Source organism: Anabrus simplex, chromosome 1 (genome assembly GCF_040414725.1).
Source record: "Anabrus simplex isolate iqAnaSimp1 chromosome 1, ASM4041472v1, whole genome shotgun sequence".
Classification (NCBI taxonomy): Eukaryota; Metazoa; Arthropoda; class Insecta; order Orthoptera; family Tettigoniidae; genus Anabrus; species Anabrus simplex.
In genome coordinates this window covers 1,012,809,742-1,012,834,644 of record NC_090265.1, presented here as the reverse complement: position 1 = coordinate 1,012,834,644, position 24,903 = coordinate 1,012,809,742, and the positions used below count along the sequence as shown (strand labels likewise).

Below are 24,903 nucleotides of genomic sequence, written 5' to 3'. Positions count from 1 at the left end.
TGCAGGCTTTCGGCACAGTCTGCCATTAAGACCAAGTCGTCAGCATAGGCCAAACTGCTTACTACATTTCCACCTAACTGAATCCCTCCCTGCCATTTTATACCTTTCAGCAGATGATCCATGTAAACTATGAACAGCAAAGGTGAAAGATTACAGCCTTGTCTAACTCCTGTAAGTACCCTGAACCAAGAACTCATTCTACCATCAATTCTCACTGGAGCCCAATTGTCAACATAAATGCCTTTGATTTTAATAATCTACCTTTAATTCCATAGTCCCCCAGTATGGCGAACATCTTTTCCCTCGGTACCCTGTCATATGCTTTCTCTAGATCTACGAAACATAAACACAACTGCCTATTCCTCTCGTAGCATTTTTCAATTACCTGGCGCATACTGAAAATCTGATCCTGACAGCCTCTCTGTGGTCTGAAACCACACTGGTTTTCATCCAACATCCTCTCAACGACTGATCGCACCCTCCCTTCCAAGATGCCAGTGAATACTTTGCCTGGTATACTAATCAATGAGATACCTCGATAGTTGTTGCAATCCTTCCTGTTTCCTTGCTTGTAGATAGGTGCAATTACTGCTTTTTTCCAATCTGAAGGTACCTTACCAACACTCCACGCTAATTTTACTAGTCTATGAAGCCATTTCATCCCTGCCTTCCCACTATACTTCACCATTTCAGGTCTAATTTCATCTATTCCTGCTGCCTTATGACAATGGAGTTTATTTACTATCCTTTCCACTTCCTCAAGCATAATTTCACCAACATTATTTTCCTCCTCCCCATGAGCTTGGCTGTTTGCAACACCACCATGATGATTTCCTTTTACATTGAGAAGATGTTCAAAATATTCCATCCACCTCTCCAGTGATTCCCTGGGATCTATTATGAGTTCACCTGAATTACTCAAAACACTGTTCATTTCCTTTTTCCCACCCTTCCTAAGATTTTTTATTACTGTCCAGAAAGGTTTCCCTGCTGCTTGACCTAGCCTTTCCAGGTTATTACCAAAATCTTCCCATGACTTCTTTTTGGATTCAACAACTATTTGTTTCGCTCTGTTTCTTTCATCTACGTACAAATCCCTGTCTGCCTCGGCCCTTGTTTGGAGCCATTTCTGATAAGCCTTCTTTTTACGTTTACAGGCTGCTCTCACTTCATCATTCCACCAAGATGTTCGCCTTTTCCCATCTTTACACACAGTTGTTCCAAGGCATTCCCTTGCTGTTTCTACTACAGCATCCCTGTATGCCACCCATTCACTTTCTATATCCTGAACCTGCTTACTGTCTACTGTTCGAAAATTCTCACTAATCATATCCATGTACTTCTGTCTAATTTCCTCGTCCTGGAGATTTTCTACCCTTATTCGTTTGCAGACAGATTTCACTTTCTCTACCCTAGGCCTAGAGATACTTAGTTCACTACAGATCAGATAGTGGTCTGTATCATCGAAAAATCCCCGAAAAACTCTTACATTCCTAACAGATTTCCTGAATTCAAAGTCTGTTAAGATATAGTCTATTATGGATCTGGTACCCCTAGCCTCCCATGTGTAGCGGTGAATAGCCTTATGCTTGAAGAATGTATTCGTAACAGCTAAACCCATACTAGCACAGAAGTCCAGCAAACGCTTCCCATTCCCATTAGCTTCCATATCTTCCCCACATTTACCAATCACCCTTTCGTATCCTTCAGTTCTATTCCCAACTCTCGCATTGAAATCGCCCATTAGCACTATTCTATCCTTGCTGTTGACCCTGACCACGATGTCACTCAATGCTTCATAAAACTTGTCAACTTCATCCTCATCTGCACCCTCACATGGTGAATACACGGCACAATTCTTGTCTTAATTCCTCCCACTGACAAATCTACCCACATCATTCGCTCATTTACGTGCCTAACAGAAACTATGTTGCGTGCAATGGTATTCCTGATAAAGAGCCCTACCCCAGACTCTGCCCTTCCCTTTCTAACGCCCGTCAAGTACACCCTATAATCTCCTATCTCTTCCTCATTATCTCCCCTTACCCGAATATCACTTACTCCTAGCACATCCAGATGCATCCTCTTTGCTGACTCAGCCAGTTCTACCTTCTTTCTTCCATAAGCCCCATTAATATTGATAGCTCCCCATCGAATTCCATTTCGTTCGCCAAGTTGTTTCCAAGGAGTCCCTCGCCTGTCAAATGGGAGTGGGACTCCGTTACTCCCATAGGTCCGAGGCTTGCTTAAAGTGTTCTGAGCTCGGTAAATTCATGAAGCAGGATGCTGCCCTACTTGCACATAGTCCAAGTGAGGATCTCTCCTCTAACGGGTTATGGACCACCGGTGAATTTTATAGTCCTAGCCGCCTGAGCACAAGGAGGGCCACGACTCAGAATATGTCCGAGATGCCCACTCCCATTCCATAGCAGCTGGTATCCCGACTCTCAGGATAACTTACTAGGCCACTCAGCCGTTGCCCATGGTTCACGAACTAGGACGTGACTACAGTAACCCACAAACATGAACCACAATAATAATAATAATAATAATAATAATAATAATAATAATAATAATAATAATAATAATAATAATAATAATAATAATAATAATGATGATGATGATGATGATGATTATTATGATTATTATTATTATTATTATTATTATTATTATTATTATTATTATTATTATTATTATTATTAAAGGGAACCTAACATCATGATTAACATATATGAAGGTGAAGTTCATTTCAATTAATATCTACTGAATTATAAATAAAATCATTCACAAAAGGGAAATTGGAAATAAATTTAGTTATCGATTTTTAACATTTAGAATTCAATATGTGTATCTCAAAATTCTTCATTCTTATACTCTTCAAGAAAACCAAAACAGTTACAGCTGGTGGATTCATTGCTGTACAGTTCATCACCTTAATCTTAATTACATTAAAATGTTTTGCACCAAAATCCCAGGAACTTACAAATTATTCAATCCATGGACTTTCAGAGTTTAATGAATACCTTTTAATTTTTATAAGGGCTTTCACAAATGATACATCATTTTCTTTAGGCAGTATACTTGCCTCTCTTCCCTTGATGTGCATTGAGATCTGGCGCTTCTTCTGTGGTATGACAAACTGATGTCTTGATTCTTTCATAACTGAATCTTTGACATCATCTATAAATTCCATAAACTTTTTGGAAGTATAGGAAGTATAACCCTCCCTTGCGAACAACGTGAACTTGCCACAGTGCGAAGGCTTGCACGTCCCAATGAAGCGGATAGCCAACCCGCAGGTACAACCATATCGGATAAACTAACAAATGGTTCATCGAAAGGGGGGGTAGCAGCCTTTCGGATGTTGCAAGTGCAGCAGTCTGGATGGTTGACTGATACGGACCTGTAATAATGCTCAACATGGCTTAGCTGTGCTGATGCTGCTACATGGCTGAAAGCATGGGAAACTACAGCCGTAAGTAATTCCCAAGGACATGCAGCTCTCTCTGTATGAATGATGTACTAATGATGGATTCCTCCCGAATTAAATATTCCGGAGGTAAAATAGTCCCCCATTTGGATCTCCGGATGGGGACTACATGAGATGGGGTAATCATAAGGAAGATGGGTACTGACATTCTGTGAGTCGGAGTGTGGAATGTTAGAAGTTTGAATCGCTGTGGTGGGTTAGAGAATCTGAAAAGGGAGATGGAGAGACTAAAGTTAGATTTAGTTGGTATAAATGAAGTACATTGGCAGGAAGAGCAGGATTTTTGGACAGGAGACTACAAAATTATCAACACAAAAATAAACAGGGGAAATGCAGGAGTTGGTTTGGTAATGAGTAAGAAAATAGAGCTGTGGGTTAACTACTATGACCAGCATGCTGAAAGGATTATTGTTGTCAAGATAGACACTAAACCAATGCCCACCCCAATAGTGTAGGCCTATGTGGCTATTAATTCAGCAGATTATGAAGAAATTAAAAGAATATATGAAGAGATAGAAGATTAAATACAATATGTAAAAGGTGACGAGAATCTAATTGTGATGGGAGATTGGAATGCAGTGGTAAGCCAAGAAAGAGAAGGTAATATAGTAGGAGAATTCGGATTGGGACAAAGGAATGAAAGAGGAAGTCGGCTGGTTGAATTCTGCACTGATCATAATTTAGTCCTTGCTTATACTTGTTTCAAACACCAAAAACGATGACTGTATATGTGGACAAGACCTGGAGACATTGGAAGGTATCAAATAGACTTCATTATGATTAGGCAGAGATTCAGAAACCAGGTGTTGGATTACAAAGCTTTCCCAGGAGCAGACGTGAACTCTGGCCACAACTTGTTGGTCATGAAATGCCATCTGAAGTTGAAGAAATTGAAGAAAGGAAGGAATGCAAGGAGATGGGATCTAGACAGGTTGAAAGAAAACAGTGTGAGGGACTGTTTCAAGGAACATGTTGCACAAGGACTAAATGAAAAGGCTAAAAGAAACATAATAGAGCAAGAATGAACATTCGTGAAGAATGAGGTCTCTAGGGCTGCTGAAGAAATGTAATATCAACTAAGAATCAAAGGATAACTCAGGAGATACTAGATATGATTGATGAACCACAAAAGTACAAGAATGCAAAAAATGAAGAGGGCAGAAAGGAAAAAAGACGATTAAAGAATGAAGTGGGTAGAAAGTACAGGACAGCTAAGGAAGACTGGCTGAAAGAGAAGTGTAAGGGCATTGAAGGTTGTATGGTCCTAGGAAAGGAAGATGCTGCATACAGGAAAATCAAGGAAATCTTTGGAGAAAGGAAAACGAGGTGTATGAATATTAAAGAGTTCAGATGGGAAACAACTTCTAAGGATGATGCAAGTGTGATAAACAGATATAACTTGGAAACAATATTATTATTATTATTATTATTATTATTATTATTATTATTATTATTATTATTATTATTATTACGATTATGATTATTATTACTATTATTATTATGACTTGTGATGTAGATCTATTTAGTATTATTTATGTAGTCGAATGATCGTTTTGTGTGTGAGGTTATGTCATGAAAAATGTGCTGTACATTTATTTATTTATTTATTTATTTATTTATTTATTTATTTATTTATTTATTTATGCCTTTTTTCCTTACAGTGGCGAAGTTAGGGCTCAAGGCCCTCTCTTCCACTTAACTACATACTAATCAAAAACAAATAACTGAGGTAGGCTACTTAAAATAGTTAAAACTACATAAATTAATAGAATTGAAAATAAATTTAAATTACTTTCTAAATTAATATTAAAACTAATTAATATTAAAAACTCAATAATGACTAATCCTCAGGCATTCACACATTCATACTTCAACCATTCAGTCAGCTGTCCTGAGCAGGTAGTCTCGGCAGGTGATCTTAATCTTGGTAAAGAGCTAGTTTCTCTGACCTGAGCTGGCAAGGAATTCCATAATCTGGCGCCGGTCACTACAAACGATCTATTAATTTTATTAGTGCGGTGCACTGGAATAGAAGGAAAGGATCTGGAATGTGTATTTAAGTTGTGAAATGATGATAAAAAGGTGAATTTAGAAGAAATATGCAGTGGCTGACTTTCAGCTAACACTCAAAACACCATTGTTAAAATGTGTAGCTGCTGACATTGATCAGGCTTCCGCCATGAGACAGCCTGATAGTATGGGGTGATATGAACATCATACCCAATATTGTAAATAAATCGCAGGCAAGAATTCAGTGCTCGTTGAAGTTTAAGAGTTTCTTCTCTTGTCATATCAACTAAAACATCATAATAATCAAGAATAGGGAGAACCAGTGTCTGTATAAGTTTGGCCTTTAGTTCAAATGGAAATACATCCCTTTGCCAGTTAAGAGGGTAAAGCACTCCAAAAATCTTTTTACAGATTTCTTTTGTGTGATCAGACCAATCAAGTGTTTCATTCATAATTACGCCCAGATTTTTAACCATTTTACTGTATGGAATAATGTTACCATTCAGTAGGATAGGTGGGATTACGACATTGTTTGAGCAGTTCAGTCATTATTGTGATCTAATTATGATTGCCTGAGATTTTGTGGAGTTTAGTATAAGAGAATTTCATTGTACATATATACTGAGTCATCAGAGGTCACTGTTAATATCTTGCATTGTTTCACCTAAGTCTGAAGTCTTGCAGTGTTGATAAATTTGAAGATCATCAGCAGAGAGGTGGTCTGTGTTATTTCTTGTCACAGATGGTATGTCATTGATATAAATACAGAAAAGTAAGGGCTCTGGAATACTGCCTGTGGGGCACCTTAAGTTTCATTTTCCATTTAGAAGCCTTGTCGTTTACTGTTACACGCTGTTGACGGTTACTCAAATAAAAACTTAAAAGCTTAAGTGCAGCCAGGTCGAAATTTAGCAGTTCCATTTTCTTTATCATAGTCTGAATTTCTATAGTGTCCAAGGCGCTACTGAAGTCAAGAAGGATAAATATAGTGAGCAGTCGTTTGTCCATAGCATTTCTAATGTCTTCAGTAACCTTCAAAAGTGCTGTTGCAGTACTGTGACCCTTCTTAAATCCAGATTGCAAAGGGTCCAAATGAGCATTTTTATTTAGCTACTCCAGAACTTGCTCATATACTAAACGTTCAAGGCTTTGGAAAGCACAGGGAGTATGGACACAGAATGATAGTCAGAGGGTGATTGTGGGTCTAAACTCTTAGGTACCAGTATAATATTGGTTGTTTTCCAGACAGTTGGGAAAGTTCCATTTAGTAAACCGTAGTTCAGTATGTGCATCAGTATAGGCAGGACAGCACACATAATGTTATGTATAAAAGTAATAGGAATATCATCTACACCTGCGGCCTTTGATTTAATCGAGTACAAAGCCTTTTTAACCTGATTTTCTATGACACTGTGAAATGTGAATGGTGGATTGGCTGGAAGGGAGGGCAGTGAGTCGGTGCAGTTAATTTGGGTAGGTTGAATATTTATTCTACTAAAGTAATCGTTCAGTTTGTCAAGTGGAATGTCAAGAGTGTCTGTCTCTGTTGATGTATTCCTATTTCCAGAGCTCTAAGTTGGTCCCATGCATGATTAGAATTTATGTTGTTAGCTAAATTCCGGAAATATGTACATTTTTTATTTCTGATTATCTGCTTTGTGCGATTTCTTAAGATGCAGTAAGATTCGAAGCCTGTGTCGTCTAAGGTTTATTTATAATGTCAAAATAACGAGTCACAGCGGGCCATCATTCTCTTGGCTTCATTATCTAGCCATGGACAAGAAGGGCGAGAAACCTTTATTCAACAGTTAGGGGCATGTCTGTCATATAAGTTCTTTACCATTGTATTAAACAAGTTAACTTCAATGTCGGTATCATTTAGACTCTGTATATTGTCCCACGGTAGTTAATAAGTGTCATAATTCAAGTAATCCAAGTTTATGTCCTTCGTATTTCTGACAGTTATGTACTTGGGTTTGTGTTTAGGCACTTTGAGGGAAAAGGATAAATATATAAGGTCATGGGTTGAAATGGATGGTACATGGATTTGTCCATGGGTTATTACTTTACCTGGGTTGTTCATTAAAATGAGATCGATGAGTGTGTGAGATGAATATTTTGTTGTATACACGTGATTTGTGGGTTGTAGTGGGAGAATAGTCATGTTACAAGTAGTAAATAAATCTAATAATCGATTACTGTCATGAGTCGTATTAACCCTAGACTGGGCGCGCTGGTTGTTTTTGTCAGCCAGCGCACTATTTTACGCTGTAATTCCTAGAACTGTCAGTCTTTCACCACCTCGCAATTAATACCTTTGCTCTCACACTTGACCTTCAGTTCAGTCGAGTTTCGACAACCGTGGAAGCGATACGTGTGTAATTATTTTGAGCAAACTCTTGGAACCCGAAGCTGGTTGACAAAGTCAACCACGCACCTGGTGATATAAGTAAAATGTATTTCTTTAAAATTTCCTTTCCTCTGTACTTTTAGGGTAATTAGGCAAAGTCAGGCGTAATTACATGTAGTATATTTCTATTTTAGGTCTCTTTTTGTCAATGATGAAGACATACCTGGCATTTTGAGCCAGTTGTCCGATGAAATAAAGGACTCTGCCTCAGATTTTTTGGATGAGGAGGAAATTATAAACGTATCGGATCAGGATCATAACAGTGATACAGAACAGGAGGCCGTTTTGGACAGTGAGATCTATGAAGACAATAACGAAAGGGAATTTATCTTCAGGAGAGATGGGGGAACAATATAGTCCAAGACGGACTTTTCAAAACATACTTCAAGGGTAAAAGCAAGGAACATTTTAAAAATATGCCAGGACCAGAAGGTGAGGCGACGAAGGTATCAACAGAAATTGACTGTTTCATGCAGTTGATAAACGCTGAGATGGTCGATGAACTATTATACTTGACTAATTTGTAGGAAGCGGGAGGAAGTGAATTACAGCCGTGAGTGCGATGCTAAATTTGCGACCAGCAGTGAAATTATGGCATTGCTCGGGGGATAAGATGAGAAAGATTTCTTGAACATGGCAACAAAGTGTACTTTTCATCCAGTATTTTTTTTTGCTATTATATATAATAATTTCATTGTATAATTGTGCAAATATTAAAATATGACCATTATTTTAATTTAATTATGTATATACTGCTTAACTCATTATAAATAGGCACAGTATTCATGTCCCTATCAGAATTAGTTCACATGTTCACGATTATCTATTTTAAGTACATTCATATTAATCACTAACACAAGTTTTTAATTTTATTTCAAGAATAACATTGAAACAAAAGATAAAAAGCCGTTAAATGAAATGTTTATGCTATTGGAAGCTTGTAAATGACTGGAAATGTAACTGGTTGACAAAGTCAACCGCGCGCCCGGTAGTGTGACAGAAATTGCCGCGCCCGGTCTAGAGTTAAGTAGGTTAGAGTTAAAGTTGCCCATAATGATTATGTGTTCTTAAATAGCCTGGAAGTCCAGTAAATACGTTTTGAATATACATATTTATATGAGTTCAGTTAATGTAAATACCTGTAAATTAATATTATATAATTTATTCTTACCAGTATATATAATTTGTAATCCATTATGGTATTTTGAAACACACCATAACTTCCAGAAAGGCACTAGATGATGGTAGAATATTCTGTACACTATAATCTATGTATTAAGCACTCTAGAATTTTTGAGAAGTTATTTTTTGTAACGTATCTTTCTAGAAGCCCGGCCAGGCACATATCTAAGGAAGCGATCTTGATGGAAAGACCAGTTATCGTTTAGTAGAGTTATGGTGTAGCAACAATATAGTTGTGACCTTGTGTTGACATGCAGTGGTTGCAGTCTCCATGTTGAAGTGATCAACATAAGTTTAAAAAGACGGCTTTGTTGATGTTCTCGGAACGAAGTGTTTTGTTTGCGATACTGTGATTAATGTTATGTGTGTGTTAATTTGTAAATAGATGGGAATAAGTAACTGCACCAACTGACAGCATTTTGTGTGCATCTTTGTGGATACATTGAGGAAAGTAGACAAGCAGAGAGATGGCAGGAACATATCCAACAATTGTATCAAGGTAAAGATGTAGATGATATGGTTCTGGAACAAGAAGAGGCTGATGATGCTGATGAAATGGGAGACCCAATTTTGAGGTCAGAATTTGACAGAGCTTTGAGAGACCTAAATAAGAACAAGGCACTTGGAACTGATGACATTCTCTCTGAATTACTGGCTGACATTGGAGAAACGAGCATGGTGAGATTATTCCATTTAGTATGTAAAATATATGAGACAGGAGAAATGCCATCCAAATTTTGAAAGAATGTAGTTATACCTATTCCCAAGAAAGCTGGTACTGACAAGTGTGAAAACTACCACACCGTTAGTTTAGTATCTTAAGCCTGCAAAATTTTAACACATATTATTTACAGAAGAATGGAAAGACAAATTGAAACTTTGTTGGGGGAAGACAAATTTGGCTTCAGAAGAAATGTAGCAACACTTGAAACACTCCTGACTTAATATCTGATCTTAGAGGATCTAATTAAGAAACACAAGCCCACATACTTGGTGTTTGTAGATCAAGAAAAGGCTTCTGATAATGTTGGACCCAGCTATTTGAGATTCTGAAGGTGATCGGGATCAGATACCAAGAATCTAGAATTATCTACAATCTATCTGTATAAAAATTAGTCTGCAGTGATAAGATTCAATGGCTTTGAAAAAGAAGCAGCAATGCAGAAAGGAGTGAGGCATGGTTGCAGTTTGTCCCCCCTATTCTTCAATGTGTGTATAGAACAGGCAGTAAAGGAAATCAAAATGGAATTTGGGGAGGGAATCACAATCCAAGGTGAGGAAATCACCTTCCCCTGAAATTTGCTGATGGTATTGTTATTTTATCTGAGACTGCAGAAGATATGGAGAAATTGCTGAATGGTATGGACAGAGACTTGGGTAAGGAGTACAAGATGAAAATACGTAAGTTCAAAACAAAAGTAATGGAGTGCAGACGAATGACAGCAAGTGATGCAGGTAATATCAGATTAGGAAATCTATGTATATAAAATAAGAGTTTTGTCTGTACATTGCTCAAAATTTTAAAAAGGATGGTATTTCTGTATCAGTCATGTCCACAGTAACAAGGAAATGCACTTTTTAATTTTCCATAATTTCTGTCTGTCTGTCTGTCTGTCTGTATGTATGTATGTACACGCATTACAAGAAAACGGCTGAAGAGAATTTAATGAAAATTGGTATGTTAAATCCGGGAATAAGTCCCTACAATATAGGCCACAAATAATCTTATTCATGCTGAAAGAAATGGTAGTTTAGGGGAAGGCCTGAAATTTAATTCTCAAGTATTTATATTATTATTGGTCCTATCATAATGAAAATCGGTATGCAAAGTCGGGAAATAAGTCGGTACAATCTAGGTCATAAATAATCTTATTCATGCTGAAAGAAATGGTAGTTTAGGGGAAGCCTAAACTTTAATTCTCAAATTTTTATGTTATTAGTGGTCCTATCTCAATGAAAATCGGTATTCAAAGTCAGAAAATAAGTAGCTACAATCTAGGCCATAAAATTTTTTATTCACATGGAGTGGAATGGTAGTTTCAGGGAAGGTTTAAAATTTAATTCTCAAATATTTGTGTTATTAGTGGTCCTATCAACAAATACTACATTACTAAAGTTATATAGTATTAAATTTCCGATCATTTATGTCTTATACATTTTTACCTACCGGCTCCGATAACAGAGATATTCATGAATTTTAATTTTTGTTGCTAAGTCCATATCATCGCCAAGTCACGAGAAAATGGGTAAACAGAATTTAATGAAAATCAGTATGTAAAATCGGGGAATAAGGAACTGCAGTGTACACTATAAATAATTTTGTAAGTGCCCTAATATCACAGAGTCGAAAGAAAATTAATGTGAAGGCCTAGAATAAAGAAAGCTCATAACATTCACAACAATAACATTACATTGACCATTGTTGTGATGTGCTTTGTGTCTTCTGTTGCCAGTCATGTCCGATAGATGGGATTACTGCTGTTTACCGATTTCTTTTTCTTTTTTTTAACTTGCTTTACGTCGCACCGACACAGATAAGTTCTATGGCGAGGATGGGATAGGAAAGGGTCAGGAGTGGAAAGGAAGCGGGCCTGGTGTTAATTACGGTACAGCCCCAGCATTTGCCTGGTGTGAAAATGGGAGACTATGGAAAACCATATTCAGGGCTGTCGACAGTGGGTTTCGAACTCACTACGCGGATGCAAGGTCACAGCTATGCGCCCCTAACTGGACGGCTAAATTGCCCGGTCATACCGAATATAACAGCCTGCCTGAATATTGGTGGGAAGTAGCTGGGGAGTTAGATAACTTTCTTCTTTAGCATGCCATTCCTCTGGCTCATAAATTTTCGGATACTACTGGTATGTAACAAACTGGTTCATCATAGCATTTAAGCTATTCAAGCCCTACTCTGAGGCAGCCATTGGAATGAGCGGTGTGTATATTTAATGGAATAATGGCTGAGGAGTGCTCACGGCTGTCTGCGGCCTGGTATTTCCAGCACTGGAACTTTGGACTGTAAGATCGGCACCGTAGTACTGTTCGTTAAAAGTGAGGAAATGTGCGGTTTTTCATTTGAGCAAGTATTTTATTTGATAACATTGCTTTTAATCGCTACATTCATTCAATCAATCAATCAATCAATCAATCAATACTGATCTGCATTTATGGCAGTCGCCCAAGTGGCAGATTCCCTATGTGATGTTTTCCTAGCCATTTCCTAAATGATTTCAAAGATATTGGAAATTTATTGGACGTCTCCCTTGGTAAGTTATTCCAATCCCTGACTCCCTTTCTTATAAATGAATATTTTCCCCAGTTTGTCCTCTTGAATTCCAACTTTATCTTCATATTGTGATCTTACTTTTATAAACGCCATTCAAACTTATTCGTTTACTAATGTCATTCCATGCCATCTCTCCGCTGAGAGCTCGGAACATACCACTTAGTCGAGCAGCTCTTCTCCTTTCTCTCAGTTCTTCCCAACCCAAACTTTGCACCATTTTTGTAACACTACTCTTTTGTCTGAAATCACCCAGAACAAATTGAGCTGCTTTTCTTTGGATTTTTTCCAGTTCTTGAATCAGGTAATCCTGGTGAGGGTCCCATACACTGGAACCATACTCTAGTTGGGGTCTTACCAGAGACTTATATGCCCTCTCCTTTACATCCTTACTCCAACCCCTAAACACCCTCATAACCATGTGCAGAGATCTGTACACTTTATTTACAATCCCATTTATGTGATTACCCCAATGAAGATCTTTCCTTATATTAACACCTAGATACCTACAATGATCCCCAAAAGGAACTTTCACCCCATTAACGCAGTAATTAAAACTGAGAGGACTTTTCCTATTTGTGAAACTCACAACCTGACTTTTAACCCCATTTATAAACATACCATTGCCTGCTGTCCATCTCACAACATTTTCGAGGTCACACTGCAGTTGCTCACAATCTTGTAACTTATTTATCACTCTATCCGCAAAAAGCCTTACTTCCGATTCCACTCCTTTACTCATATCATATATATATAAGAAAACATAAAGGTCCGATAATACTGCCTTGAGGAATTCCCCTCTTAATTATTACAGGGTCAGATAAAGCTTCACCTACTCTAATTCTCTGAAATCTATTTTCTAGAAATATAGCAACCCATTCAGTCACTCTTTTGTCTAGTCCAATTGCACTCATTTTTGCCAGTGGTCTCCCATGATCCACCCTATCAAATGCTTTAGACAGGTCAGTCACGATACAGACCATTTGACCTCCAGAATCCAAGATATCTGCTATGTCTTGCTGGAATCCTACAAGTTGAGCTTCAGTGGAATAACCTTTCCTAAAACCGAACTGCCTTCTGTCGAACCAGTTATTAATTTCACAAACATGTCTAACATAATCAGAAAGAATGCCTTCCCAAAGCTTACATACAATGCAGGTCAAACTTACTGGCCTGCAATTTTCAGTTTTATGTCTATCACCCTTTCCTTTATACACAGGGCTTACTATAGCAACTCTCCATTCATCTGGTATAGCTCCTCCGACCAAACAATAATCAAATAAGTACCTCAGATATGGTACTATATCCCAACCCATTGTCTTTAGTATATCCCCAGAAATCTGATCAATTCCAGCCGCTTTTCTAGTTTTCAACTTTTGTATCTTATTGTAAATGCCATTGTTATCATATGTAAATTTTATTACTTCTTTGGCCTTATTTTCCTCCTCTATCTGGACATTATCCTTGCAACCAACAATCTTTACATACTGCTGACTGAATACTTCTGCCTTTTGAAGATCCTCACATACACACTCTCCTTGTTCATTAATTATTCCTGGAATGTCCTTCTTGGAACCTGTTTCTGCCTTATAATACCTATATATACCCTTCCATTTTTCACTAAAGTTTGTATGACGGCCAATTATGCTTGCCATCATGTTATCCTTAGCTGCCTTCTTTGCTAGATTCAATTTTCTAGTAAGTTCCTTCAATTTTTCCTTACTTCCACAGCCATTTCTAACTCTATTTCTTTCCAGTCTAAACCTCCTTCTTAGTCTCTTTATTTCTCTATTATAATAAGGTGGGTCTTTACCATTCCTTACCACCCTTAAAGGTACAAACCTGTTTTCGCATTCCTCAACAATTTCTTTAAACCCATCCCAGAGTCTGTTTACATTTTTATTTACCGTTTTCCACCGATCATAGTTACTTTTTAGAAAGTGCCTCATGCCTGCTTTATCAGCCATATGGTACTGCCTAATAGTCCTACTTTTAAGAACTTCCTTTCTATCACATTTATTTTTAACTATGACAAAACAGCTTCATGATCACTAATACCATCTATTACTTCAGTTTCCCTATAGAGCTCATCTGGTTTTATCAGCACCACATCCAGGATATTTTTCCCTCTGGTTGGTTCCATCACTTTCTGAATCAGCTGTCCTTCCCATATTAACTTATTTGCCATTTGTTGGTCATGCTTCCTGTCGTTCGCATTTCCTTCCCAATTGACATCTGGCAAATTCAGATCTCCTGCTACAATCACATTTCTTTCCATGTCGTTTCCCACATAGCTGACTATCCTATCAAATTATTCCGAATCCACGTCAGTGCTACCCTTTCCCGGTCTGTACACTCCAAATATATCAAGTTGCCTATTATCTTTAGAAATGAGCCTTACACCTAAAATTTAATGTGTCTCATCTTTAACTTTTTCGTAGCTTACAAATTCTTCTTCCACCAGAATGAATACTCCCCCTCCCACCATTCCTATCCTATCTCTACGATACACACTCCAGTGCCGTGAGAAAATTTCTGCACCCATTATATCATTTTGCAGCCTTGATTCTACTCCTATTAAAATATTAAATTACTTAATTCTATTCCTTTCTTTACAATACTTCTACAGTTCAACACTAACAATTTTATGTCATCCCTACTTGATTTCCAGTTCCCTGTTCCCTTATCATTCCTACTGACATTTTTGTAATGGCCTAAGGCTCACTTGGTTTCTGATCATCTATGTTACTTTTAGGATTGTATTTTATCAATAATAAAATGCACTGCCCTAAATCTACATAACAAGAAGAATGTCAAAAGCGGAACTTAACCTCAAGCTCGAGAAAATGAGTGAAACATACTCCTGTATTCTTTGTAATAGTTACATTTTCGGTTAGGATTTTCATCTTCCATAAGTTTCTCCTACCCTCATTGGAAAGAAATGAGAATATTGCTGTATAGTCACTTGAATAGTTGGACCTCTAGGACTGTTCACTGGAGACCATGGGAACACAAGAGAGGCATGGGAAGACCCCAGAAGAGATGGTTCGATGACATAAAGCTGTTGGCTGGAACACGCTGGTTCCAAGTGGCTCAAGACCGAAGACGATGGAAGCATATGGAAGAGGCCTATATCCAGCAGTGGAATGAAATATGCTAGAAGAGAAGAAAGAAGAAGTTAACTGCAGTTAGGAAAACCACAAAGACCGTCTTTCCGAGAATCCCGTAGCGAAGCATGGGTACATCAGCTAGTTAAGTCTTAAAGGAAACAGATGAATATTGTTACTTGGGTAGTAAAATAACTAATAATGGAAGAAATAAGGAGGACATAAAATGCAGACTAGCACAAGCAAAGAAGGCCTTTCTTAAGAAAGGAAATTTGCCCGTTTTGAGCATTGATATAGGAATTAGAAAGATGTTTTTGAAGACTTTTGTCTGGAGTGTGGCATTGTATGGAAGTGAAGCATGGACGATGACTAGCTCAGAAAGAAAGAGAGTAGAAGCTTTTGAAATGTGGTCTTATAGAAGAAGGCTGAGGTGAGATGGATAGCTCGACTCATGAATGAAAAGATACTGAACCGAATCAGTGAGAGGGGATCAATTTGGCTAAATTTGACCAGAATAAATACAGCAGAATGATAGGACACCCAGGACTTATGCAGTTGGTTTATGAGAAAACTGTAGGCTGTAAGAATGGTAAAATGATGGTGATTAGAGTAGACGTAGGATGTAGTAGTTATGTAGAAATTAAAAAGTTAGCACAGATAGGGTGGCATAGAACGCTGCATCAAACAAGTCTATGGACTGATGACTAAAACAACAACCGGGCGAGTTGGCCATGCGCGTAGAAGCGCGCGGCTGTGAGCTTGCATCCCGGAGATAGTAGGTTCGAATCCCACTATCGGCAGCCCTGAAGATGTTTTTCCGTGGTTTCCTATTTTCACACCAGGCAAATGCTGGGGCTGTACATTAATTAAGGCCACGGCCACTTCCTTCCAACTCCTAGGCCTTTCCTATCCCATCGTCGCCATAAGACCTATCTGTGTCGGTGCGACGTAAAGCCCCTAGCAAAAAAAAACTAAAACAACAACATCAACAACAGCAATAACAATAACAATAACCCTGATGATGTCACTGAGATAAAATCTTCTCTTCAGGATCAAGAAAGAGTTCATGTTATATTATAAGTTAACAGAGAAGTAAAGAGACTAAGAAGGAGGTGCAGGGTGGAAAGAAATATAGAAATATCTGTGGAAGTAAGAACATATTGAACGAACTTACTAGGAAATTGAATCTAACAAAGAAGTCAGCTAAGGATAACATGATGGCAGGCATAATTGGCACTCATACAAATTTTAGTGAAAAATGGAAGAGTATGTATAGGTACTTTAAGACATAAACAGGTTCCAGAAAGGACATTCCAGGGATCATTAATGAACAAGGGGAGTGTGTATGTGAGGATCTTCAAAAGGCAGAAGTATTCAGTCAGCAGTACGTAAAGATGGTTGGTTACAAGGATAATGTCCAGATAGAGGAGGTGACTAATAATAAAGAAGTATTAAAATTTACCTATGACAACAATGACATTTACAATAAGATACAAAAGTTGAAAACTAGAATAGCAGCTGGAATAGATAAGGTTTCGGAGGATATACTAAAGACAATGTGTTGGGATATAGGTTCATATCTGAAGACTTATTTGATTATTGTTTGCATGAAGGATCTATACCAGATGAATGGAGAGTTGCTATAGTAACCCCTGTGTATAAAGGAAAGGCTGATAGACATAAAACTGAAAATTACAGGCCAGTCAGTTTGACATGTATTGCATGTAAGCTTTGGGAAAGCATTCTTTCTGATTATATTAGACATGTTTGTGAAATAAATAACTGGTTTGAGAGAAGGCAGTTTGGGTTTAGGAAATGTTATTCCACTGAAGCTCAACTTGTAGGATTCCTGCAAGATATCGCAGATATCCTGGATTCAGGAGGCCAAATGGACTGCATTTCAATTGACCTATCTAAAGCATTTGATAGGGTATATCATGAAAGACTATTGGCAAAAATGAGTGCAAATGGACTTGACAAACAAGTGACTGAATGGGTGGCTCTGTTTCTAGAAAATAGAACTCAGAGAATTAGGGTAGGTAAAGCTTTATCTGTCCCTGTAATAATTAAGAGTGGAATTCCTCAAGGCAGTATTAATGGACCTTTATGTTTTCTTATATATATCAATAATATGTGTAAAGAAGTGGAATCAGAGATAAGGCTTTTTGCAGATGATGTTATTCTGTACAGAGTAATACACTGACTGACAGAGCAAATGCAACACCAAGAAGGAGTGGTCAGAACTTTATGCCAATTGCAGGGTAGACTGACGTCACTGAGGTATGCTCATTATGTGAAATGCGCCGCTGTGCTGCGCACGTAGCGAACGATAAATGGGACACGGCGTTGGCGAATGGCCCACTTCGTACCGTGATTTCTCAGCCGACAGTCATTGTAGAACGTGTTGTCGTGTGCCACAGGACACGTGTATGGCTAAGAATTCCAGGCCGCCGTCAACGGAGGCATTTCCAGCAGACAGACGACTTTACGAGGGGTATGGTGATCGGGCTGAGAAGGGCAGGTTGGTCGCTTCGTCAAATCGCAGCCGATACCCATAGGGATGTGTCCATGGTGCAGCGCCTGTGGCGAAGATGGTTGGCGCAGGGACATGTGGCACGTGCGAGGGGTCCAGGCGCAGCCCGAGTGACGTCAGCACGCGAGGATCGGCGCACCCGCCGCCAAGCGGTGGCAGCCCCGCACGCCACGTCAACCGCCATTCTTCAGCATGTGCAAGACACCCTGGCTGTTCCAATATCGACCAGAACAATTTCCCGTCGATTGGTTGAAGGAGGCCTGCACTCCCGGCGTCCGCTCAGAAGACTACCATTGACTCCACAGCATAGACGTGCACGCCTGGCATGGTGCCGGGCTAGAGCGACTTGGATGAGGGAATGGCGGAACGTCGTGTTCTCCGATGAGTCACGCTTCTGTTCTGTCAGTGATAGTCACCGCAGACGAGTGTGGCGTCGGCGTGGAGAAAGGTCAAATCCGGCAGTAACTGTGGAGCGCCCTACCGCTAGACAACGCGGCATCATGGTTTGGGGCGCTATTGCGTATGATTCCACGTCACCTCTAGTGCGTATTCAAGGCACGTTAAATGCCCACCGGTACGTGCAGCATGTGCTGCGGCCGGTGGCACTACCGTACCTTCAGGGGCTGCCCAATGCTCTGTTTCAGCAGGATAATGCCCGCCCACACACTGCTCGCATCTCCCAACAGGCTCTCCGAGGTGTACAGATGCTTCCGTGGCCAGCGTACTCTCCGGATCTCTCACCAATCGAACACGTGTGGGATCTCATTGGACGCCGTTTGCAAACTCTGCCCCAGCCTCATACGGACGACCAACTGTGGCAAATGGTTGACAGAGAATGGAGAACCATCCCTCAGGACACCATCCGCACTCTTATTGACTCTGTACCTCGACGTGTTTCTGCGTGCATCGCCGCTCGCGGTGGTCCTACATCCTACTGAGTCGATGCCGTGCGCATTGTGTAACCTGCATATCGGTTTGAAATAAACATCAATTATTCGTCCGTGCCGTCTCTGTTTTTTCCCCAACTTTCATCTCTTTCGAACCACTCCTCCTTGGTGTTGCATTTGCTCTGTCAGTCAGTGTAAATAAGTTACAAGATTGTGAGCAACTGCAAAATGACCTCGATAAAATTGTGAGATGGACAGTAGGCAATGGTATGATGATAAACAGGGTTAAAAGTCAGGTTGTGGGTTTCACAAATAGGAAAAGTCCTCTCACTTTTAATTATTGCATTGATGGGGTGAAAGTTTCTTTTGGGGATCATTGTAAGTACCTAGGTGTTAATATAAGGAAAGATTTTCATTGGAGTAGTCACATAAATATGATTGTAAATAAAAGGTACAGATCTCTGCACATGGTTATAAGGGTATTTAGGGGTTGTAAAGTGACCAAATGGGTTGCTACATTTCTAGAAAATAGATCTCAGAGAATTAGAGTAGGTGAAGCTTTATTTGACTCTGTAATAATTAAGAGGGGAATTCCTCAAGGCAGTATTATTGGACCTTTATGTTTTCTTAAATATATAAATGATATGAGTAAAGGAGTGGAATCAGAGGTAAGGCTTTTTGCAGATGATGTTATTCTCTATAGAGTAATAAATAAGTTACAAGATTGTGAGCAACTGCAACATGACCTCGATAATGTTGTGAGATGGACAGTAGGCAATGATATGTTGATAAACGGGGTTAAAAGTCAGTTTGTGAGTTTCACAAAAAGGAAAAGTCCTTTGAGTTTTAATTACTGCTATGATGGGGTGAAAGTTCCTTTTGGGGATCATTGTAAGTCTCTAGGTGTTAATATAAGGAAAGATCTTCATTGGGGTAATCGCAAAAATGGGATTGTAAATAATGGGTACAGATCTCTGCACATGTTTATGAGGGTGTTTAAGGGTTGTAGTAAGGAGAGGGCATATAAGTCTCTGGTAAGACCCCACTTGAGTATGGTTCCAGTGTATGGGACCCTCACCAGGATTACCTGATTCAAGAACTGGAAAAAATCCAAGGAAAAGGAGCCCGATTTGTTCTGGATGATTTCCGACAAAAGAGTAGCATTACAAAAATGTTGCAAAGTTTGGGCTGGGAAGAACTGGGAGAAAGAAGACGAGCTGCTCGAATAAGTGGTATGTAATACCAATATAAATGGTCTGTTATTGGACATTATAAATTTTCCAGCTAACTCATTCCTGGTTGCCAGCATTTCTCCCCCGTGTGGTAGGCTGGGCTCATCAGTTGGTACCTAGCACACCTACCAAGACGCTGGCTAGTGCATACTGTGGAGGCCACTGCATAGACTAATTGTAGCCACCGGCAGTGCCAATGAACTATGGTAGGTGTGCTAGGTACCAACTGATGAGCCCAGCCTAGCACACGGGGGGGGGGGGGGCAAAACACTGGCAACAAGGAATGAGTTAGCTGGAAAATTTATAATGTCCAATAATGGACCATTTATATTGGTATTATAAATTTACTCATTCGGAACAAATATTTCAGATTCCCTATAGGAAACAACATCTGATGGCGAAGCAGGCATCAATTTTTGATAATGAGACAATGTCTCTCACAGTGCAATGGCACTCCCGGTTGCTACAATTAGCCTACGCAGTGGCCTCCACGGTATGAACTAGCCAGCATCTTGGTAGGTGTGCTAGATAACAACTGATAAGCCCAGCCTAGCACATGGGGGCGAAATGCTGGCAACCAGGAATGAGTTAGCTGGAAAATTTATAATGTCCAATAACGGACCATTTATATTGGTATTATAAATTTACTCATTCGTAACAAATATTTCAGATTCCCTATAGGAAACAACATCTGTATCATCTGATGGCCAAGCAGGCATCAATTTTTGATAATGAGACAATGTCTCTCATAGTGCATTGGCACTGCCGGTGGCTACAATTAGCCTACGCAGTGGCCTCTACGGTATGCATTAGCCAGCGTCTTGGTAGGTGTGCCAGGTACCAACTGATGAGCCCAGCCTAGCACACGGGGGCAAAACGCTGGCAACCAGGAATGAGTTAGCTGGAAAATTTTTAATGTCCAATAATGGACCATTTATATTGGTATTATAAATTTACTCATTCGGAACAAATATTTCAGATTCCCTATGGGAAACAACATCTATATCATAAGTGGTATGTTCCGAGCTGTCAGCGGAGAGATGGCGTGGAATGACATTAGCAGGCGAATAAGTTTGAGTGGCGTTTGTAAAAGTAGGAAAGATCACAATATGAAGATAAAGTTGGAATTCAAGAATACAAACTGGGGAAAATATTCATTTATAGGAAGGGGACTTAGGGATTGGAATAACGTGCCAAAGGTGATGTTCTATAAATATCCAATTTCTTTGAAATCGTTTATGAAAAGGCTAGAAAAATAACAGATAGGGAATCTGCCACCTGGGCAACTGCCCTAAATGCAGATCAGTATTGACTGATTGATTGATTGATAGGAAGGATGTAAAGGAGAGGGCATATAAGTCTCTGGTAAGACCCCAACTAGAGTATGGTTCCAGTGTATGGGACCCTCACCAGGATTACTTGATTAAAGCAGAGCTAAGTCACCTCCGTACAGGCCATGAAGGCCCTTGGAGGAGTGGAAGGTAAAGGCTTCCACCACTGTTAACCTCGGCACGTGATGGGTAGAGTGGTTAGCTCTACGCCAGGCCGCCTTTGCCCCCAGGAATTAACCTGGTACTCATTTTTGGTGTAGGCTGAGTGAACCTCAGGGCCATATGCACCTCCGGAAGTGGAAATATTGTTTCTTAAATTTTACGACTTCCTGACGGGGATTCGAACCCACGTCCTTCCGGGTGAACCGAGCACGCCTTTACCGCTTCGGCCAGGCAGCCCTTACTTGATTCATGAAGTGGAAAAAATCCAAAGAAAAGCAGCTCGATTTGTTCTGGGTGATTTCTGCCAAGAGAGTAGCGTTACAAAAATGTTGCAAAGTTTGGGCTGTGAAGACTTGAGAGCAAGGAGACAAGCTGCTCGACTAAGTGGTATGTGATTGAAATAATAACATTAAGTTATTTATTAGACCACCTAATCAATACAAAATCGTCTTGGATGATTTACATAAATTTGTTAGCTAATAGTGGTACATGTTTCGCCTTCCCTGAAGGCATCATCACCCATAGTCTTAACCTTAAATTAAAAATAAGCGTCTAAATAACATGTAGTAATGAAATGAATTTTAAAATCTTGAAGAGATTTGAAGTAAAATAACATTAAAAATAACAATGATGGTTTGATGATACAATGTGATGAGATATAATAGTGGAAGTATTAACAAAATTAACATTAGAAGGCTGCTAAAATAAGTACAATGGATAAAACAACAGATTGTTATACAACAAGTAGTAAGATTGCATAAAAGTAAAGTTGATAGTCTGGTGGTTATAATTAGATGATCTCAATTTGAGATGGTCCATAGTGATCCTATTTGAAACTGTTCTTCAACTTCTATTCACCAACTTCATATCCTCAACGTGTTCTACAACGTCACCATATGCATCTGACTTTCGTCTTTTATCTTCAAGATCATAATTAACTTCGGATCTCTCGACTAACTTTGACTTTTATTCTCTCTTCTTTACTTTGATTATATACGATTTTTCGCCATCGTCTAATTATAACCGCCAGACTATCAACTTTACTTTTATGCAATCTTACTACTTGTTGTATAACAATCTGTTGTTTTATCCATTGTACTTATTTTAGCAGCCTTCTAATGTTAATTTTGTTAATACTTCCACTATTATATCTCATCACATTGTATTATCAAACCATCATTGTTATTTTTAATGTTATTTTACTTCAAATCTCTTCAAGATTTTAAAATTCATTTCATTACTACATGTTATTTAGACGCTTATTTTTAATTTAAGGTTAAGACTATGGGTGATGATGCCTTCAGGGAAGGCGAAACATGTACCACTATTAGCTAACAAATTTATGTAAATCATCCAAGACGATTTTGTATTGATTAGGTGGTCTAATAAATAACTTAATGTTATTATTTCAATCAAATATCATCAATACGGACCAAAAATGATATTTATTACATGTAAGTGGTATGTTACAAGTAATGCAAATCATTGTGAATTTGTATCATAAGTGGTATGTTCCAAGCTGTCAGTGGAGAGATGGCGTGGAATGACATCAGTACTTTTTTTTTGTTTTTGCTAGTGGCTTTACGTTGCACCAACACAGATAGATCTTATGTGGACAATGGGATAGGAAAGGCTTAAAAGTTGGAAGGAAGCAGCCATAGCCTGGATTAAGGTACAGCCCCAGCATTTGCCTGGTGTAAAAATGGGAAACCACGGAAAACCATATTTAAGGCTGCCGACAGTGGGATTCGGACCTACTATCTCCTGGATGCAAGTTCACAGCCGTGTGCCCCTAACCACACAGCCAACTCGCCCGGTCATCAGTGGACAAATATGAGTGGTGTCTTTAAAAGTACGAAACATCACAATATGAAGATAAAGTTGGAATTCAAGAGGACAAATTGGGGCAAATGTTTGTTTACAGGAAGGGGAGTTAGGGATTGGAATAACTTACCAAGGTGTTCAATAAATTTCCAATTTCTTTGCAATCATTTAAGAAAAGGCTAGGAAATCAACAGGTAGGGAATCTGCCACCTGGGCGACTGCCCTAAATGCAGATCAGTAGTCGCTGATTGATGTTTATGGTCCATCCAATCTGTATGTACAAATGTGTATAGATTCAAAGAGTTTGTAAATGTAGACTGATTCAGTTCACAGATTCACCAGCAAATTCAAATGTGTATTTTGCAGTGAAGGAGTGAATTTTGGAAGTATTTAATGTAAAATATGAGGGAGCATGCATTTAAAGTCATTTGACAAGTTTTACCACAACTACGGTCGAAGGTCAAGTCAGAGATTTTTCTCCATATGAGTGCTCATTCTCAAACAGCAGGTCATTAAACTATGAATATATAATTCCTGTGTATTTAGATAGCCTATTATAGGCCTACTTCTCATAAATATAACAATATTTCTTAATTAATTAATTAATTTATTTATTCAACTTCCATAATTACATAAGAAATATGCCAACAGTATATGTACGGTACTGTCAAGTGATTTCTTTACACTAACAAAAATCTACACACAATAATGAACACAGCAGTTAGCTACATTAAGAGGATCCTACAAATGGAATGATAAAGGCCTATCTTCAAGAAACTAGGAATGACACTTTCTTCAATTTATACTTATTACTATTTATGTGACATTAAAGAAATCTCCTTGCAAACTTACCGGATGCTGATGTACAATTTCATCCAGTACATCTTGTAAAGAATGGAGTGGTATATCACATTTGTTATAATCTCCCCAGTATCCAGCAGCCTTATCTGTTTTGTTTGTAGAACCATTTTCAGCACGACAACAGGTAGGTTCTTCACAGAGTGCATTTCCACCTTCCTTGTACGATGGGTCATAATGAATATCTGTTAAGTGGATAACAGTGAGAACTTCAGAGTCTGCCTGTAAAAATAGAAAAACACAAATTTTATCAACACACTGAAAATAACATGGAATGAATCATTCCTACGTGTAAACCAATTCAGTTTTCCTTTTTTCTTTCTTTCTTTCTTTCTTTCTTTCTTTCTTTCTTTCCTTCTTTCTTTCTTACAGCACGGTAATGGATTTTATGTGCTAAATAACTTGAAAATATATTTTTCTTATGCAGTAAAAAATTGAAAAATATGTATAACAATTTTTTAAAAATTTATTTCAGTAAGTTATTACAAAATTGTAAGTATATATAGTAATAAGAAAAATATGTATAAAATAATTATTTTAAAAAATTTCTTTCAGTAAGTTATTACAAAATTGTAAGTATATATAGTAATAAAT

The 24,903-nt window shown here is 38.6% G+C and overlaps 1 protein-coding gene across 1 annotated transcript in view; it reads right to left on the bottom strand.

Moving 5' to 3' along the window:
• LOC136857816 (sphingomyelin phosphodiesterase-like) overlaps nt 1–24,903 on the bottom strand; it is an 84,010-nt gene that overhangs the window by 37,105 nt on the left and 22,002 nt on the right. The window contains exon 2 of the mRNA XM_067136769.2: nt 24,304–24,531. Coding sequence (XP_066992870.2) covers nt 24,304–24,531 — 228 coding nt within the window. The remainder of the gene's footprint in view (nt 1–24,303; nt 24,532–24,903) is intronic.